This window comes from Nicotiana sylvestris, chromosome 8, assembly GCF_000393655.2.
Source record: "Nicotiana sylvestris chromosome 8, ASM39365v2, whole genome shotgun sequence".
NCBI classification, from domain to species: domain Eukaryota; kingdom Viridiplantae; phylum Streptophyta; class Magnoliopsida; order Solanales; family Solanaceae; genus Nicotiana; species Nicotiana sylvestris.
The window spans coordinates 103126307-103145156 of NC_091064.1; the positions used below are offsets into that span (position 1 = coordinate 103126307).

Sequence of the window (18850 nt, forward strand, 5' to 3'; positions counted from 1 at the left end):
TGTATTTCAAAGTTAATAAGAAAGTTGTATATTTAAATCCCATACTACACCATTATGACCATGAAATTGTGAAGATGCAGAGAAATGATTCCAACTGAAGGTTCTTATTTTGATACTCAATATACTAACAAATAAAATGAATAAAATGAAAGCTGTGGTAATGAAATTAAATTTAGTCTAGACAAACAATTTTTTAATTTCAGGTAAAATTGACTTTTGAATACACAATTGAGCTTTTATGAACGTCATAGGATTTGTGTATTCGGGAGCGTAGGCATTCGATTTGGCCTACCAATCTAGCATCAGCAAGAACATTGTATTTTTGATTTTGTGTTTGATCAGGCAAGTTGGTTACCCAGAATATATAAATGGCAGTCTATCGGGAGTTGGCTTAAACTTTATGTGTTTATATGCACACATGTTTTATGCTTAACGTGGTGCAACAACGGACTTCCGTTATGGTTTTAAGCTTTAAGAACTCCTGATTTCTTCTATTTTTGGGGTAATGGAAGTTGTGACTTTTATTAACTATGATATCGCGAGCCTCGATTGACAGGAAAAATTCGATGATGGTGGAATGCATTTGCACTAACCTGGTGTAAAACTGTTCTAGCTATGCAACTCTTTGTAAAATGAACAGACAAAAAAGATATTCAGGTGCATATTGATATTGCAACTATCCAGCGAATTGTGATAGTAAAATAATCTTAGAGGCTTTGTAGACACATGTTTATTATGTACAGTATGTCAGAGGCCTTGACGGCCCATATGTATTCATTTTTTTTATGAACGATGGTTCATTAATATAACATTTGCCCACTTACAATTATACATTACGAGTTGTGGTCATGCTGTCCCATGATAGTTACAAAATGAATGAATGAGTTACAAACACTATGTGGTCTACGACGGTTGATTGTATAAGGAAGGCGGCGAGAGAGGTGTTAGGGATATCTTCAGGACGCACGGGTCGCCACAAAGGAGACTGGTGGTGGAATGCAGTTGTCCAAGATAAAGTGGAAGCGAAGAAGGCAACGTACATGCGGTTCGTAGGGAGCTCTGGAGAGGAGGAGAAGAGAGCGAACAATGAGAGATATAAGGTAGCTAGGAAGGAGGCTAAGATGGCAGTAATGGAGGCTAAGACAACAGCTTTTGCTTGTCTGTATGAGGAACTAGGGAACAAAGGAGGGGAGAAGAGTTATTCCAACTCGCTAAGGTGAGAGAGAAGACGACTCAAGATCTGGACCAAGTAAGGTGCATAAAAGATGATGACGGCAAAGTTTTGATGGGGGATGACCAGATTAAGAGGAGATGGCGGACCTACTTTCATAAACTTCTAAATGAAGAAGGGGATCAAGATATTGTGCTAGGTGAATTGAGGAATGCCAACAGCCCCCATGAATTAAGTTATTGTAGGGATATTGAGGTCGACGAGGTCATGCAGGCAATGCGTAAGATGAGGAGGGGCAGAGCTACCGGGCCAGACGAAATTCCGGTTGAACTTTGGAAGTGTGTGAGTAGAGCAGGCTTGGAATGACTTACTAGGTTATTTAATGTTATATTCAAGACTAATAAGATTCCTGAAGAGTGGAGGTAGAGTACAATGGTTCCGCTGTATAAGAACAAAGGCGATGTGCAGAGTTGTAACAACTATAGGGGTATCAAATTACTGAGTCATACCATGAAAGTCTGGGAGAGAGTGGTAGAAATGAGAGTGCGAAGGACGGTGTCTATTTCAGATAACCAGTTCGGGTTCATGTCGGGGCGATCTACCACAGAAGCTATCCACCTTATTAGGAGGATGATGGAACAATACAGGGATAAGAAGAAGGATCTCCACATGGTGTTTATCGATCTAGAGAAAGCGCACGACAGGGTTCCTAGGGAGGTCCTATGGAGATGCCTAGAGGTTAAAGGGGTCCCGGTTGACTACATTAGGGCGATTAAAGACATGTCTGATTGATCTAAGACTAGGGTTAGGACAGTAGGAGGCGACTCCGACCATTTTGCAGTTGTTACGGGGTTGCACCAAGGGTCTGCGTTCAGCCCTTTCCTATTTGCCCTGGTGATGGATGCCATAACGCATCATATTCAAGGGGAGGTGTCATGGTGCATGCTATTTGCGGATGACATAGTCCTAATTGACGAGACACTACGCGGAGTCAATGAAAGGCTAGAGGTTTGGAGACATGCCCTTTAGTCTAAAGGTTTCAGGATGAGCAGGACGAAGACGGAATACCTCGAGTGCAAATTTGGGGCCGAGCCGACAGAAGCAGGAGTGGAAGTGAGGCTCGACTCCCAAGTCATCCCTAAGAGGGGTAGTTTCAAGTACCTTGGGTCAGTTATTCAGGGGAACAGGGAGATCGATGAGGATGTCACACATCGTATATGGGTGAGGTGGATGAAGTGGAGGTTAGCAACGTGAGTCTTGTGTGACAAGAAAGTGCCACCGTTACTAAAAGGTACTCCCTCCGTTCCAATTTATGTGAACCTGTTTGACTGGGCACGGAGTTTAAGAAAAAAATGAAGACTTTGGAATTTGTGGTCCTAAACATGTCCAAATGGGGCCCAGAGTATTTGTATGATTATAAAAGCTTCTCATTAAGGGTAGAGTTGTAACTTTATGCTAACTTGTTACCAAATTTAGAAAGGGTTCATTCTTTTTGGAACGGACCAAAAAGGAAATAGGTTCACATAAACTGGAATAGAGGGAGTAAGTTTTATAAAGCAGTGGTTAGGCCTGCTATGTTGTATGGGACCGAGTGTTGGCCGATTAAAAATTCACACATCCAGAAGATGAAAGTAGCAGAGATGAGGATGCTGAGGTGGATGTGCGGGCATACAAGGATGGACAAGATTAGGAACGAAGATATTCGAGAGAAGGTGGGCGTGGCCCCCATGGAGGACAAGATGCGGGAAGCAAGACTCAGATGGTTCGGGCACATTCAGAGGAGGAGCACTGATGCACCAGTGAGGAGGTGTGAGCGACTGGCGGTGGTGGGCACGAGGAGAGGTAGAGGGAGGCCTAAGAAGTATTGGGGGAGGGGATCATACAGGACATGACACGACTTAGGATTTCCGAGGACATGACCCTTGACAGGGAATTGTGGAGGTCGAGCATTAAGGTTGTAGGTTATAGGGTAGTTTGTGAATATTAATACAACGCACTAGAGTGAGACTAACCATTTAGGAGTTAGTCTTAGGATGCTACTGATCAGCTACTGATGCATCGCTATATCTGTTGGATATTAGTATACCTTACATCCTTTTCTCCATCATTTTCGTATTTCCTATATTTCTTATATTGTTGTTATTTTTATTTTATGTTATGCATTATATGTTTTATTATGAGCCTATTGATAGTACTAATATATTGTCTCTTATTGTTCTCTTGAGCCGAGGGTCTCCTGGAAGTAGCCTCTCTGCCCCTCGGGGTAGGGGTAAGGTATGCGTACATATTACCCTCCTCAGACCCCACTTGTGGGATTATACTGGGATGTTGTTGTTGTTGTTGTTGTGCAAGGGAGGTTATGAAAGCGGCAGAAGATACGATGAGAGATTGAATAGTAAGTAAGGCAAAGGTGAAGAAGATACGAGATACTCAAGTACAAAAGGTTGTGAATAGTCGAGATTTCAGATAAAGAATGGGTTTTAGTTTAGTTACAAAGGAGACCCTAATGAAAATTTTGCAAATCTCTAAGAGTTAACATTCGAGGACGAATGTTCTAAAGGGGGGAAGGATGTTACACCCCGTGAATTTAACAACTTTGATACTGTTATATACATTGGATATGGTATTTTGGGTGGAACATTTTTGTAAAAAGTTTGAAAAATATGATTTTATATAGTTATTAATATTACTACTTTCGAGTATATTTTAAATTATACACATAACATAAGAAAGTTTACGAGATTTTCGTTATTGTAAAGATAGAAACTATTTCTCACAAAGAAAAGGGAGGTTATTTTTTTGCCATTTTAAGAATTTAGTGTACAAAAATTTGTACTCTTTATATGAGAATAGAAAAATTAGAAGTTAAGAAAATATGCGCTTTTTTTTAATCTGGATATTTTAATAAAATAATAATGTATGTATTAATTTTATATAGTACCACATGACCACGATAGTAAAGTATATTATAGTAAGGTATATAAAGTTTATAAAAAAATAAGTAGAATTTTAAGTAATTTGAGACAATTCTTAATTATGCGGGTAATTGGTTAATTACTGAGTAACGGAATATTACCTAATTAATTAATTAACACATTTTTGGATAAGAATCAACTACCCCATAAGGTTGAAGCCCCTTCCCCCCCCCCGTTCTTACATTGTGACTCATGCCTTAAGGAATCCTCTTTGTTAGTGGTATGTTTCGGATGTATAAGGTCTATGAGCAGTTCGAGAGAATCTCTTTAGTTAGTAATTCTCAAAGGGGAAAAGTAGGATTTTGCCAAGCTTTATAGGGATTTTAAGCTGCAGACACGAAAGCATGGACAATCAGGCAAAAATGAAGGAAAAAGTGAAAACAATATGTAATGGAAGAAAATATGACTTGAAAATATATATACACAAACAAGGGCAAATAAATTGAAAATACTAAACTCAAGTGAGATATATGAATAAAATCATGAAACCATTTGAAATTTCTAATACAGCTGCAAAGGTGAGACTTTAAGATTCTGATATAGGTTTAGTGACTATTATTAATGACAAGGGTTCATGTGTATCTAATCCATTCAAGAAAAGCACGTGATTCTGCACTTTGGTTATGGAGTGTTCACACCAAAGTTAATGACGGACTAATGAAAGATGAAGGAAGCATCACTAGGAACAGGTTATGCTTAGCGTTGTTTAGGAGATGAAGCTATTGAAGTGCTTAGAGAAATGTGTTCTTTAGTTTATACCCTAGATAAGTTAAGGCTATTCCTTATTTCTTTTGGCATAATCTATATGGTACGAATGAAACGAGCAAATGCAAAAATTCCGTAAATGACTCTATTCATAGAAGTATTAGAGATATCTATGTTCTTGAAGTTCCATGTGTCATGACATTCTATCATCTGTTCATGGGTCTCAGAAAAATACGAAAGTTGAAAAGTGTTTACTTTATGATATTACTCAAAGGCAAAATGGTCTTATGACATTCCGAAAGATTTTATTAATGTACTTTTCATGCATTGCATTCATGTACATTGACCCATGACCAGATGGCGTTATATACGCGTATATATATATATATATATATATATGGGATATGGGAAAGATTATGGCGTTATATACCTGATCAGCTGGTATATGTTGATGATTATCCCACAGTGTCACTAGATGGCATTATATACGCGTATATATGTATATATATGAATATGAGATATGGAAAAAGGTTACGGCGTTATATACGCACCACCACATAATCAGCTAGTATATGTTGATGATTTTCCCACAGTGGCCGAAATGATATAATGGGTTGCCCTTAGAGGCTTGATGATGTTATGAACACATGTACCTATGCACGACATGATATTCATACGCATATGCATGAGACTATAAGTATTAAATGGTATATAGAGTTATCCAGACTTCTCTATAGGTTGAGTCATGATATATGCATGTTTCTTTCATGTCCTTTATATGTTGATTTACATGCATTACATACTCGGTACATTATTCGTACTGATGTCGTGCGTAGTGAACGTTGCATTCATACCTGCAAGTATAAGTAATCAATTTGACGAACCCTCATGATAGATTTGCGTATATTTTAATTTAACTCTTTGCTAGACAAATTTTACTGACCTCTTCGTCTTTCACTTTGCTATTTGCACATGTCTGGACTACCTCCTGCAAGTTCTTTTAAGATTCAGTCTGTTTTTGTGAAGTTTTTAGGAGGTATCCAGATATTAGTCTCTTATAGTCTAAAATACATGTCCCAAATATGCAGAAGTATACTTCCAATACGTTAGCCTTTGTTGAATAATATTGTATTTCAAAGTTAATAAGAAAGTTGTATATTTAAATCCCATACTATACCATTGTGACCATGTAATAGTTAAGATGCAGAGAAATGATTCCAACTGAAGGTTCTTATATTGATACTCAATTATGGCGACCCGGCCAGTCGTCTCATGTGTTACCGCTCTGTTTTCCCTATTTTTGCTTCTTATTGGTTTGTTCAATTATATTTCATGTGATCGGGTTAGTTGGCTCGGGTTCAGAAAGGTTTTGAGGAGGTTTGAGACACTTAGTCTCTTTTGAGGAAGCTTAAGTTGGAAAAGTCAACCAGATATTGACTTATGTGCTAGAGGGCTCGGATGTGAATTCCGATGGTTCGGAAAGCTTCGGGAGGTGATTTGGGACTTAGGAGCATGATTGGAATGTGTTTTGGAGGTCCGGAGTAGATTTAGGCTTGAATTGACGAAATCGGAATTTTGGCATTTTCCGGTTCATAGGTGAGATTTTTATATAGGAGTTGAAATGGAATTCCAAGAGTTGTAGTAGTTCCGTTGGGTCATTTGGGATGTGTGTGCAATATTTCAGGTCATTCGGACGTGGTTTGGTATACTTTTTTATCAAAAACATAATTCAGAAGATTTTGGAAACTTAGGCTTGAATCCGATGTGTTTTGGTTGATTTGATATTGTTCGAGGTGTTTTGAAGATTGGTACAAGTTTGAGTGGTGGTATAGGATGTGTTTGTGCTTTTGGTTGAGGTCCCGGGGGGCCTCGGGGTGTTTTCGAATGGTTGTCGGAGAGTTGGAATTTTTGGTAAAGCTGCAGAATTTTCTGCTTCTGTTGTTTCCACACCTGCGGATTGGAGACGGTAGGTGCGATGCCGCAGATGCGATGGAAGGACCGCAGAAGCGGTCAAGGATGTGAAGGGCAGGAGCCGCAGATGCGGTGTGCTGAGCGCACCTGCGATGGCGTAGGTGCGGTTACTTGGTCGCAGGTGCGATTTTTGGACTTTAAGTGAAAACCGTAAAAGCGGTTCATTGACAGCATAAGCGGTACCGTAGAAGCGGGATTGTGGCCGCAGATGCGAAATCCCTGGGCCAGAAGATATAAATTGTTTCCTTCGCTATTTTTGAGCTATTCCACCATTGCTAAGTCGGTTTTGGAGCTTTTTGGGCGATTTAAAGAAGGATTTCAAGGGTATTTCATTGTGGTAAGTATTTTGGACCTAAAACTCGTTCCTATGGTATTATTTCACGGATTAGAGCTGTAATTAATGGAATTAAGGGCTAAAAATTGGGAATTAGGGCTTGAGATTAAGAGACCTTAAAATGGGATTTTGAGGGGTCATTTGGACTCCGATTTCAGTGTTCTTGGTATGTATAAACCCGTGGGAGGATAAGGATCCATTGATGGACTGAGGGAGCAATTCACCAAGTTTAAGGTAAGTAACCATTGTAAATCTGGAACTGAGGGTACAAAACCCCGGTATTTCGAATTATTTTGATCAATGCGGTAACGAGTGTGTGGGCGTGCATCGGTAGGGATTGTGACTTTGTCCGTCCCGTAGCGACTATTAAGCCACGTATTTAATTTGAAATCTTATAATATTCCGTATTTTAGACATTTACACTGTATTATGGGTTGTATGCCATGTTTGGGGCCTTGTGCCGACCTGTTGAGACCCTTAGGGGCATTTTAAATGTTTTTCCTCACTCGATTTGTTTGAAAGCATATCCTCAGTCATGTTTTACCTGTTTAGTGTTTAAAACTAGTTTTATCACTGTACTTCTTAAAATGTCAGAACTATTCGGACTGAGTTCCCTGATTTCTACTGTTATGCCTGAGCGGCTATGAGGTTAATGACTGAGAGAGGTTGAGGACCTAATGGTGAGGATATATATATTATGGATCGGGCTGCACGCTGCAGTGATACTTATATGAATCGGGCTACAAGCCGCATCGATATATTTATTGGATCGGGCTGTGCGCCAAAACGATATGACGCTTGGGCTGTAGGAGCCCCTCCGGAGTCTGTACACCCCCAGTGAGCGTAGTATAAAATATGGATCATGTTGTACGCCACATCAGTTACTATGAATATTACTATTATGAGATATTAATGAGCTTGAGTGCTGAGAGTGAGTACTGAGTGACGAGAGTTGAGTCACGAGTGACTGAGAGGCTTCCCGAGGGACCATATTGTGAGTGATACCTTGCTCGAGGGGCCCATTCATGATATTTTCACTAATTTCATTCTCCTTTTAAAATAAGCCTCTATTGAAAATTGCAAAGTAAATGATTTCAAGTATTCCAATTGAAACTAAAGTTTTTATGACGAAACTGGTTTTTAAACTTTGGAGTTTGATCTATTATTCTGTTGTTTACTCCTTTATTTGATTTTAACTGCTCGTCACTGCTTTCAGACCTTATTTACTTTAGTTACTTACTGATTTGGCGTACTCATGTTACTCCTTGCACCTTGTGTGTAGATCCAGATGCCTGAGCAGCAAAGTGAGGGTCCTCAGCATTTTCAGAGTTTGCCGGAGACTGCAAGGTATCTGCATGGCATTCGCAGCCCTTCTTTCCTCCTTCCTATCTTGTTCTTTTCAACTTTTTAGACTTATGATGTATTAGACAGTGGGTTGTATATTTAGAGGCTCTAGACTCATGACACCAGATGTTTGGGCTGTGTTGGTTTAATGTTTTATTGATTTCCGCACATTTTTGGCTATTTTATACATTCCTTATTAAAATTGAGATTTAAACCGTGTTAGAAAACGGTTTTATAAAAGAAATTCGCTGTGATTAATAGTTTGGGTTAGCTTGCCTAGTAATGTGATAGGCGCCATCACGAACAGGCATTTGGGGTCGTCCCAAGTTGGTATCAGAGCCTAGGTTACATATGTCTCGCGAGTCATGAGCCGGTTTAGTAGAGTCTCACAGATCGGTACGGAGACGTCTGTACTTATCCTCGGGAGGCTGCAGAAACTTTAGGAAAAACTTCATATTCTTGAAATTCTTGTCGTGCGAATCTGTTAACCATAGTACTAAAATTCTGTTATCCCATTCTCTCATAGATGGTGAGGACACGTACTACCGGGCAGGATGGATGACCACCAGCACCACTAGTTTGGGCCACTAGAGGCCGAGCACGCGATCGAGGATGTGGTAGGGGCCGAGCAACTAGGGCAGCACCTGCATATCCACCAACTGCCCCAGTTCAGAATCAGGTCCCAGCCGTGGACGCTAGAACAGCACCAACTCAGGAACCAACTGTGCCTATTGTGATTCCAGGCCTTTAAGAGGCTTTAGCTCAGATTTTATCAGTGGGTACCGGTTTGGCTTAGGCAGTCTCAGTTACTACGACTGCAGCTACTTCTCAGGCTGGGGGAGGTACTCAGACTCCCGTTGTTCGCATACCTGAGCATGTTGTGCAGGGACTTCAGACACCGAGGGAACCTCCAGCCCAGTTGGTTGCACCAACTTAGAAGTATGTGGTACTAGTTATGCCTGATGACGAGCAGCGTTGATTGGAGAGGTTTGGTAGACATCAGCCTCTGACTTTCAGTGGTGTAGAGGGCGAGGATGCCTAGGGTTTCTTGGATAAGTGCTAAAGGATGTTTCGTACAACGGGTATTCTAGAGACCAGTGGTGTAGCATTTACTACTTTTCAATTTTTTGGAGCTGCCTTTTCTTGGTGGGAAGCTTATGAGAGGCGTAGGCCTGTTGGTGCAGCGCCCCTTGCCTGGCAGAAGTTCTCTATTCTGTTTCTGGAGAAGTGTGTGCCACAGTCTTGCCGAGAGGAGCTGCGCAAGCAGTTCGAGCAGTTGCGTCAGGGAGAGATGATTGTGACACTGTATGAGATGTGGTTCTCTGTGTTAGCTCGTCATGCGGTCTGGTTGGTTCCTACCGATAGAGAGAGGATTAGGAGGTTTGTTGATGGCCTCACATATCAGCTTCGGATTCTCATGACTAGGGAGAGGGTGATAGGTTCTACTTTCGAGGAGGTTGTTGAAATAGCCTGTGAGATTGAGTCGGTTCGTTGCCAGGAGCGAGAGGAGAGGGAGGCCAAAAGGCCTCGGGGCTCTGAAAGCTTTGGTAGTGCTCTTTCAAGGGGTCTGTTTCAGTAGGGCAAAGGCCGTCAATTCAGGCAGGCTCAGTCAACTTGCTCAGGTTACCGTGGGGCATCATTGGGTCATAGTTCTCACAGTTCCTATCAGGGCCATTCATCACTCAGTGCCCTCCCAGTCCAGAGTTCGTCCCATGCTCCATCAGTTCAGGGTTCTTCCATGCCAGGTCCTTCTACTGGTCATTCCGGTGCCAGGGGTTCCCTTCAATCACCATCTCTAGCTTCGGGGAGTTGTTATGAGTGTGGAGAATTTGGATATATGAGGAGGCAGTGTCCTCGTCTTCTTGAGGGTCCATCTCATCAGAGGGGTCAGCCCTTAACTTCATCTCTAGTTATTTCACCACCCACCCACCCAACTTGGGGTGGAGGTCAGTCAACTAGGGGTAGACCAGATACTGCTGCTTCATATACCATGATTTCAGGTGTTGTTTCAGTTTGCGACAGAGATGTCTCTGTATTATTTGATCACAGTTCCACCTTTTCTTATGTGTCATCATACTTTGCTCGTTATTTGGATACGCCCCATGAGTCTCTTGTTTTACCTATTCATATATCTACTCCGGTGGGCGATACTGTTGTTGTAGACCATGTGTACCAGTCGCGTGTGGTGACCATTGGGGGTCTGGAGACCTGAGTGGATCTTTTATTATTATGTATGATGGATTTCGATGTTATTTTGGGCATGAATTGTCAATCTCTATGTTGTGCTATCCTAGATTGTCATGCAAAGACAATCATATTGGCTATACTGGGTGTGCCACGGATTGAGTGGCGAGGTGTGATTGATTTTGTTCCCAGTAGGGTAATCTCATTCTTGAAGGCCCAGCGTATGGTTAGGAAGGGTTGTCTTTCGTACTTAGCCTTTGTGAGGGATGTCAGTGCAGAGACTCCCAATATTGATTCTGTTCCAGTTGTGAAGGATTTTCCTGATGTGTTTCATGCAGACCTGTCGGGCATGCCACTGGATAGGGATATTGATTTTGGTATTGACCTGCTGCCGGGCACTCAACCGATCTCTATTTCGGCGTATCGTATGGCACCAGCGGAGTTGAAGGAGTTAAACAGGAAGCTTTAGGAACTCCTTGATAAGGGATTCATTCGGCCTAGTGTTTTTCCTTGGGGTGCGGCGATTCTATTTGTGAAGAAGGAGGATGGCACAATAAGGATGTGCATTGATGATAGGCAATTGAACAAAGTAACAATTAAGAACAAGTATCCCTTGCATCGTATTGATGATTTATTCGACCGGCTTCAGGGAGCGAGAGTGTTCCAAGATTGATTTCTGTTTAGGTTATCACCAGTTGAAGAACAGGGACTCGGATATTCTTAAGATAGCTTTCAGGACCCGATATGGTCATTATGAGTTCTTGGTGATGTCTTTTGGGCTGACCAATGCCCCAGCAGTATTCATGCATTTGATGAACAGCGTGTTCCAGCCTTATCTCGACTTGTTTGTTATAGTCTTCATTGATGATATTCTGGTGTATTCGCATAGTCAGAAGGAGCACGCGGAGCATTTGAGAGTTGTGTTGCAGAGATTGAGGGAGGAGAAGCTTTATGCAAAGTTCTCTAAGTGTGAGTTTTGGCTCAGTTCAATGGCTTTCTTGGGACACGTGTTGTCCAGCGAGGGTATTCAAGTTGATCCAGAGAAGATAGAGGCAGTTCAGAGTTGGGCCAGACCGTCCTCAGCCACAGAGATTCGCAGTTTTCTTGGTTTGGCGAGCTATTATAGTAGGTTTGTTTAGGGATTTTCATCTATCGCATCGCCCTTGACCAAGCTGACTCAGAAAGGTGCTTCATTTGTATGCTCGGATGAGTGTGAGGAGAGCTTTCAGAAGCTCAAGACAGCCTTAACCACAACTCCAGTGTTAGTTTTGCCATCAGCTTCAGGTTCATATACCATTTATTGTAATGCTTCGAGAGTTGGTATTGGGTGTGTATTGATGCGGGAGGGTAGAGTTTTTTCTTATGCTTCTCGTCACTTGAAGCTCTATGAGAAGAACTACCTCGTTCATGATTTGGAGTTGGTTGCCATTATTCACGCGTTGAAGATTTGAAGGCATTATTTTTATGGTGTGTCTTGTGAGGTGTTTACTGATCATTGCAGTCTCCAGCACTTGTTCAAACAGAAGGATCTCAATTTGAGGCAGCGGAGATGGTTAGTGTTGCTAAAAGATTATGATATTACTATATTGTACCATCCGAGGAAGGCCAATGTGGTGGCCGATGCTTTGAGCCGAAAGGCGGTGAGTATGGGAAGTATGACATATATTCTATTTGGGGAGAGACCTCTTGCAATTGATGTTCAGGCCTTGGCCAATCGGTTTGTGAGGTTAGATATTTCGAAGCCTAGTCGGGTATTGGCTTGTGTGGTTTCTCGGTCTTCCTAATATGATCGCATCAGAGAGCGCCAGTATGATGATCCGCATTTGCTTGTCCTTAAGGACAGAGTTCAACACGATAATGCCAGAGATGTGACTATTGGTGATGATGGGGTGTTAAGGATGCAGGGCTGGATATTTGTGCCCAATGTGGATGGACTTTGAGAGTTGATTCCGGAGGAGGCCCATAGCTCGCGGTATTCCATTTATCCGGGTGCCGCTAAGATGTATGAGGATCTGAGACAGCATTATCGGCGGAGGAGAATGAAGAAAGACATTGTGGAATTTGTTGCTCGTTGTCTCAATTGTCAGTAGGTGAAATATGAGCATCAGAGACCGGGTGACTTGCTTCAGCAGATTGATATTCCAGAGTGGAAGTGGGAATGGATCACCATGGACTTTGTAGTTGGCTCCCACGGACTTTAAAGAAGTTCGATGCTATTTGGGTGATTGTGGATCAGCTGACCAAGTCCGCGCACTTCATTCCTGTCTGTACTACCTATTCTTCAGAGCGGTTGGCCGAGATCTATATCCAAGAGATTGTTCGTTTGCATGGTGTCCTAGTTTCTATCATTTCAGATAGGGGCACTCAGTTCACGTCACAGTTTTGGAGGTCGGTGCAGCGAGAGTTGGGTACTCAGGTTGAGTTGAGCACGACTTTTCACCCTTAGATAGACGGGCAGTTTGAGTGCATTATTCAGATATTAGAGGACATGTTGCGTGCTTGTGTCATTGATTTTGGAGGGTCATGGGATCAATTCCTGCCACTGGTAGAGTTTGCTTATAACAACAGCTACCAGTCGAGTATTCAGATGGCTCCATATGAGGCTTTGTATGGGAGGCGGTGTAGATCTCCAGTTGGTTGGTTTGAGCCGGGTGAGGCTAGGCTATTGGGAACAGACTTGGTGTAGGATGCTTTAGATAAGGTGAAGGTGATTAAGGAGAGACATCATACAACACAGTCGAGACAAAAGAGTTATGCTGATAGGAAGGTTCGTGATATGTCCTACATGGTTGGCGAGAAGGTTCTGTTGAAGGTTTCACCCATGAAGGGTGTTATGATATTTGGAAAGAAAGGGATATTGAGTCCTCGGTTCATTGGGCCTTTTGAAGTGCTTCAGAGGATTGGGGATGTGGCTTATGAGCTTGCTTTGCCACCCAGTTTGTCGAGTGTGCATCCAGTATTTCATGCTTCTATGCTCTGGAAGTATATTGGGGATCCCTCTCATGTTTTGGATTTCAGCACAGATCAATTGGATGGTGATTTGACTTATGATGTAGTGCCAACAGCTATTTTGGAGCATCAGGTTCGAAAGTTGAGATCAAAGGATATAGCTTTAGTGAAAGTGCAGTGGAAAGGTCGGCCCGTGGAGGAGGCTTCCTGGGAGACTAAGCGGGAGATGCAGAGCAGATATCCTCACCTATTTGAGGCTTCAAGTATGTTTCTTGACTCGTTCCAGGACAAACGTTTGTTTAAGAGTGGGAGGATGTGATGACCCGACCAGTCATCTCATGAGTTACCACTCTTTTTCCCCTATTTTTGCTTCTTATTGCTTTGTTCAGTTGTATTTCATGTGATCGGATTGGTTCGCTCGGGTTCGGAAAGGTTTTGAGGAGATTTGAGATACTTAGTCTCTTTTGTGGAAGCTTAAGTTGGAAAAGTCAACCAGATGTTTACTTATGTGTTAGAGGACTCGAATGTGAATTCTGATGGTTCGGATAGCTTCGGGAGGTGATTTGGGACTTAGGAGCATGATCTGAATATGTTTTGGAGGTCCGGAGTAGATTTAGGCTTGAATTGGCGAAATTGGAATTTTTGGCGTTTTCAGGTTGATAGGTGAGATTTTGATATAGGGGTCAGAATGGAATTCCAGGAGTTGTAGTAGTTCCGTTGGGTCATTTGGGAGGTGCGTGCAAAATTTCAAGTCATTCAGACGTGGTTTGATATACTTTTTGATCAAAAACGTAATTTGGAAGATTTTGGAAACTTAGGCTTGAATCCGATGTGTTTTGATTGATTCGATGTTTTTCGAGGTGTTTTGAAGATTGGTACAAGTTTGAGTGGTGGTATAGGATGTGTTTGTGCTTTTGGTTGAGGTCCCGGGGGCCTTGGGGTGTTTTCGGATGGTTGTCGGAGAGTTGGAATTTTTGGTGAAGCTGCAGAATTTTCTGCTTCTGTTGTTTCCACACCTGCGGATTGGAGACGGTAGGTGCGATGCCGCATATGCGATGGAAGGACCGCAGAAGCGGTCAAGGATGTGAAGGGCAGGAGCCGCAGATGCGGTGTGCTTAGCGCACCTGCGATGGCGTAGGTGCGATTACTTGGTCGCAGGTGCAATTTTTGGACTTTAAGTGAAAACCACAGAAGCGATTCATTGATCGCAAATGCGGTACCGCAGAAGCGGGATTGTGGCCGCAGATGCGAAATCCCTGGGCCAGAAGGTATAAATTGTTTGCTTCGCTATTTTTTAGCTATTCCACCATTGCTAAGTCGGTTTTTGGAGCTTTTTGGGCGATTTAAAGAAGGATTTTAAGGGGATTTCGTTGAGGTAAGGATTTTGGACCTAAAACTCGTTCCTATGGTATTATTTCATGGATTAGAGCTGTAATTAATGGAATTAAGGGCTAAAAATTGGGAATTAGGGCTTGATATTAAGAGACCTTAAAATGGGAATTTGAGGGGCCATTTGGACTCCGATTTCAGTGTCTTGGTATGTATGAACTTGTGGGAGGATTCCGTTGATGTGATTTTTATCGAGTTTCGAGATATGGGCCCGGGGTCGACTTTGGCCAGTTTCGAAATTTTTGGTATAATTTGATTATTTTCGCTTGAGCTTCGATCCTTTAGCATATTCTAATGTTATGATTCTGATTTTGGGTAGATTGGAGTTGAGGCCGAGGTGAGAGGCAAAGGCGACGCGGAGTAGTAATTCACCCAGTTTGAGGTTAATAACCATTGTAAATCTGGAACTGAGGGTACAAAAACCCCGTTATTTCGAATTGTTTTGATCAATGCGGTGATGCACATGTTAGGTGACGAGCGTGTGGGCGTGCATCGGTAGGGATTGTGACTTGGTCCATCCCGTAGTGACTATTAAGCCGCGTATTTGATTTGAAATCTTATAATATTCCGTATTTTAGACATTTACACTATATTAGGGGTTGTATGCCGTGTTTGGTGCCTTGTGCCGAACTGTTGAGACCCTTAGGGGCATTTTTATTGTTTTTCCTCACTCTATTTGTTTGAAAGCATATACTCAGTCATGTTTTACATGTTTAGTGTTTAAAACTGGTTTAATCACTGTACTTCTTAAAATGTGAGAACTGTTCGGACTGAGTTCCCTGATTTCTACTGTTATGCCCGAACGGCTGTAAGGTTAATGACTGAGAGAGGTTGATGACCTAATGGTGAGGATATATATATATAAATAGAAAATTACAGTTGGAACCGTCAATGGTTAGCATTTCATACAAAATTATGAAAGAATAAAAAATGTAATTCATAAAAAGAAAATTATTTTTTATATTAGATTGAAGTTCCGAAAATATATGTACATTCCAAATGAGTATCACATAAGCATTTCAAGTATTAGTAAAGTAAACATTATTATTGAAATTCGAATACCATTAAATCAAGCATTTCTTAAATTTTATTTACTCAATTCCCGGAAGAGTACCATATATATTATGTATCATGATGTATATGCATATAATAAGCAATGGAAGAGACTCAATAGCATAAATAACGAAACAAACAAAAATATTGGAGGAACGTATATACCTCATAAGAATTCACAAAATATTTGTCAAAATACCTAGCTTCTTTAGTTGTTGGCTATGCTCAACTCAGAAGCCAAAATTGTCTTGTTCTTCCCATCTCAATTTATCGCGAGAGTTATTTAAAAAGGGTAACATATGTGAAACGTAATATCCCTTCCAGATCATCAATTGTTTTATTGTAGATGGAACACGATTAAGTTGGAAGAATATATTGTGAATAATATCGTGGTGAGCAAGAGAATTCCAATTGAAGAGTGTCTTTTTTTGTATTAGAATCTAGAATTCTATTATTAGTTGACTTCCTTTTTATTTATGTCTAAATTTTAAGAATATATACATTTCTTACCTTTTCTGTATTTACCTAGGATTCTAAGAATTTTTCTTCTTAATGTCGGGTACAGTTTGATTGTTTATAAGTTTCAAAGCTAATAAATCTACATTTATAAAACAAAAGTTAGATATCAAAGTACTAAATATTAGAGAAGTTGACATGAAAAGTTATTACATAGTTAAAATATGGAAAAGATTTATATAAGGTCAAATAACAATCAATTTTAAAATTCTAAATATTACGATTTTTTGTGTTTCAAATAAGGAAAGATTTAATAATCAAAATTTAATAGATTTCAAAGTCGTAAATATCAGAAACATAATTCAATTGCTATATCCAATGTGAAGACTAATTTAAAGGTTAAAAATGATGAACGACAGTTCGCTAAGAGGTTTCGTAATATCGAGTCATGTAATACATGTTTCAGATGATATATAGTAAAATTTAATAGAACATAGCCGGTGATGTGCAGATTCAATTAATTAGAATCAGTAGAGAGTACCTAATACGATTGGAGGACATAAAAATATTTTTATTTCAATAACTTCATTGTTAATGGTGGTAAAGTAGAGTAGCATAGGTTACTATCTTGTATTTGCACATTTTTTTATGTGTATCGTCTGTATTTTAGAAGGGAAACTATTTCATATAAATATTATCTGTATTTAATGTAGAGGAAACATAAAATTAGTTGATGATAGAACGCAACTCGTAAATCACAACAACAACAACAACAACAACAACGACCTACTAAATCCCGCAAAGTGGGGTCTGGGAAGGATAGACTGTACGCAGACCTTACCCTTATCCCGATGGGGAAGAGAAGCTGTTTTCGATAGACCCTCGGCTTAGGAAGAAGGAAGTAAAACAAGAAGAGACAATTCATTAGTAATGTCAGCAAAAATCATAGAAATAGTAATAGAAATAGAAAAATCATAATATAGATGACATACAATAATAATACCTAGTAATTAAGCCCGGGGCTATGATAAATAGAAATGATAGTGTGGATTCAACATTAACCCCTAACCATCTAAGATCAACCCTATCAAACCCGCCTCACCCCTGGTATGAAGTAGAAAAAGCTGGACTACCCCCTAGCCTACAACCCTAATGCTTGACCTCTAGACCTTCCTATCAAGGGTCATGTCCTCGGAAATCTGCAATCATGTCATGTTCTAAAATTGTTCTAATACCGAAAGGAAAAAAGCAATTTTTCTTATATCGATCACCTTTTTTGTACTAACTGTACTTGAATTGGGTTAAACGAATTTGTTTTATCTTACATAATATATATGAATAACTTGAGTAGGCATAGCTATTAGTAATTATACATATAAAATATACGCAAAAGTAATCTTGAATTAATAAGAGCTTTAATTGATATGAGTTAAAATACCAAACATATTTTCTGAATAATCACTTTTGAATTGACAATTTATATGAAACATCGTTTATCAAGACGGAGGTCTATTATTACATAAATCCAAAAACAGACTAAAGGTTAGAAAATTTACCTTGAATTACAAGTAAATTTACCTTTGCACACCTTGGCTCAAGAGTTTATGAAAAGAATGTGTCATGTTGGCTTCTTCGACAACGTCAATGACCCTATAAAACTGGTCTTTCCTCCTAAAAAAAATAACTGAATCCTAAATCTAAACATAGAAAAGAATTGAAAACGTAAATAAATAAAAGACACGTCAATAAAATCTAATTGCCAACAAATTCTAAACCAATAACGAATCCTAATTATTTGTAGAATCTTAAACTTTAATAAAGAAAAGTTGCACTCAACAATAAAAAAGGTAAAAAAAACGGCACTTTTTATTTTTCTTTGAAATTTTGTTTATTAGTGTTTGTAATTATAATTTTATCCAGCTTAAAATTTACTTATGAGGGGTAAAAAAGACGAACAACATTTCGATAGGGACTTCGTGCTTTTAATATAGTAAGTATATATATATATATATTATAGATCGGGCTGCACGCCGCAGCGATACTTATATGAATCGGGCTGCATGCTGCAGCGATATATATATTGGATCGGGCTGCACGTCGCAGCGATACTTATATGAATCGGGCTGCACGCTGCAGCGATATATATATTGGATCGGGCTGCGCGCCGCATCGATATGACGCTTGGGCTGTAGGAGCCCTTCCGGAGTCTGTACACCCCCAATGAGCATAGTCGACTATAAAATATAGATCGGACTGTACGCCGCAGCGGTTACTATGAATATTACTATTATGAGATACTAATGAGCCTGAGTGCTGAGA

The 18850-nt window shown here is 40.3% G+C and overlaps 1 protein-coding gene across 1 annotated transcript; it reads left to right on the forward strand.

The window, feature by feature from the left end:
- Positions 1–896: 896 nt before the first annotated feature.
- On the forward strand, positions 897–1220 carry LOC138875468 (uncharacterized). Its single transcript, XM_070154297.1, has one exon. The coding sequence runs from the start codon at positions 897–899 to the stop codon at positions 1218–1220; it is 324 nt and encodes a 107-aa protein (XP_070010398.1).
- Positions 1221–18850: the final 17630 nt, after the last annotated feature.

Bases quoted from the DNA above. Each gene is read 5' to 3' on its own strand.
- LOC138875468 (XM_070154297.1), top strand. From the start codon at position 897: ATGTGGTCTACGACGGTTGATTGTATAAGGAAGGCGGCGAGAGAGGTG.